At 65.5% G+C, this 278-nt stretch overlaps 1 protein-coding gene across 1 annotated transcript in view; it reads left to right on the top strand.

Annotated features, from left to right (window-relative positions):
- Window positions 1-151: 151 nt before the first annotated feature.
- Window positions 152-278, top strand: part of POLRMT (polymerase (RNA) mitochondrial (DNA directed)) — a gene marked incomplete at its 5' end in the record, with an annotated part of 11,797 nt that continues 11,670 nt past the window's right edge. Inside the window, one exon of the mRNA XM_009071062.1 lies at window positions 152-247. Coding sequence (XP_009069310.1) covers window positions 152-247 — 96 coding nt within the window. The remainder of the gene's footprint in view (window positions 248-278) is intronic.

Genomic DNA, 278 nt, shown 5'->3' with positions numbered 1-278 from the left:
TCCCTCCTGTCCTTCCTGCCCCTGTCCCTCCTGTGCTGCTGCAGGGGTGGCTGAGCTGGGAAATGCCACTCGCTCGCTCGGTGCCCGGCTGGGGCCTGGCTGGGGGGGTGAAGCCTCCTCTGACCCCCATCTGCGCGTTGTTCCACATCAGGGATCCCATGGAGTGTCCTCAGGAGCTACTCCTCCGCCAGCACCAAGGAGAAGGCGAAGAGAAATGGCATATGTGAGAGGACAGCGCTGCTGGAAGGCGGGGGCTGGGAGAGCTGGGGGGAGCAGCC

This window comes from Acanthisitta chloris, unplaced genomic scaffold (genome assembly GCF_000695815.1).
Source record: "Acanthisitta chloris isolate BGI_N310 unplaced genomic scaffold, ASM69581v1 scaffold6220, whole genome shotgun sequence".
NCBI classification, from domain to species: Eukaryota; Metazoa; Chordata; class Aves; order Passeriformes; family Acanthisittidae; genus Acanthisitta; species Acanthisitta chloris.
Note: the sequence above shows the minus strand (reverse complement) of the source record. Positions and strands in the feature narration are given on the sequence as shown.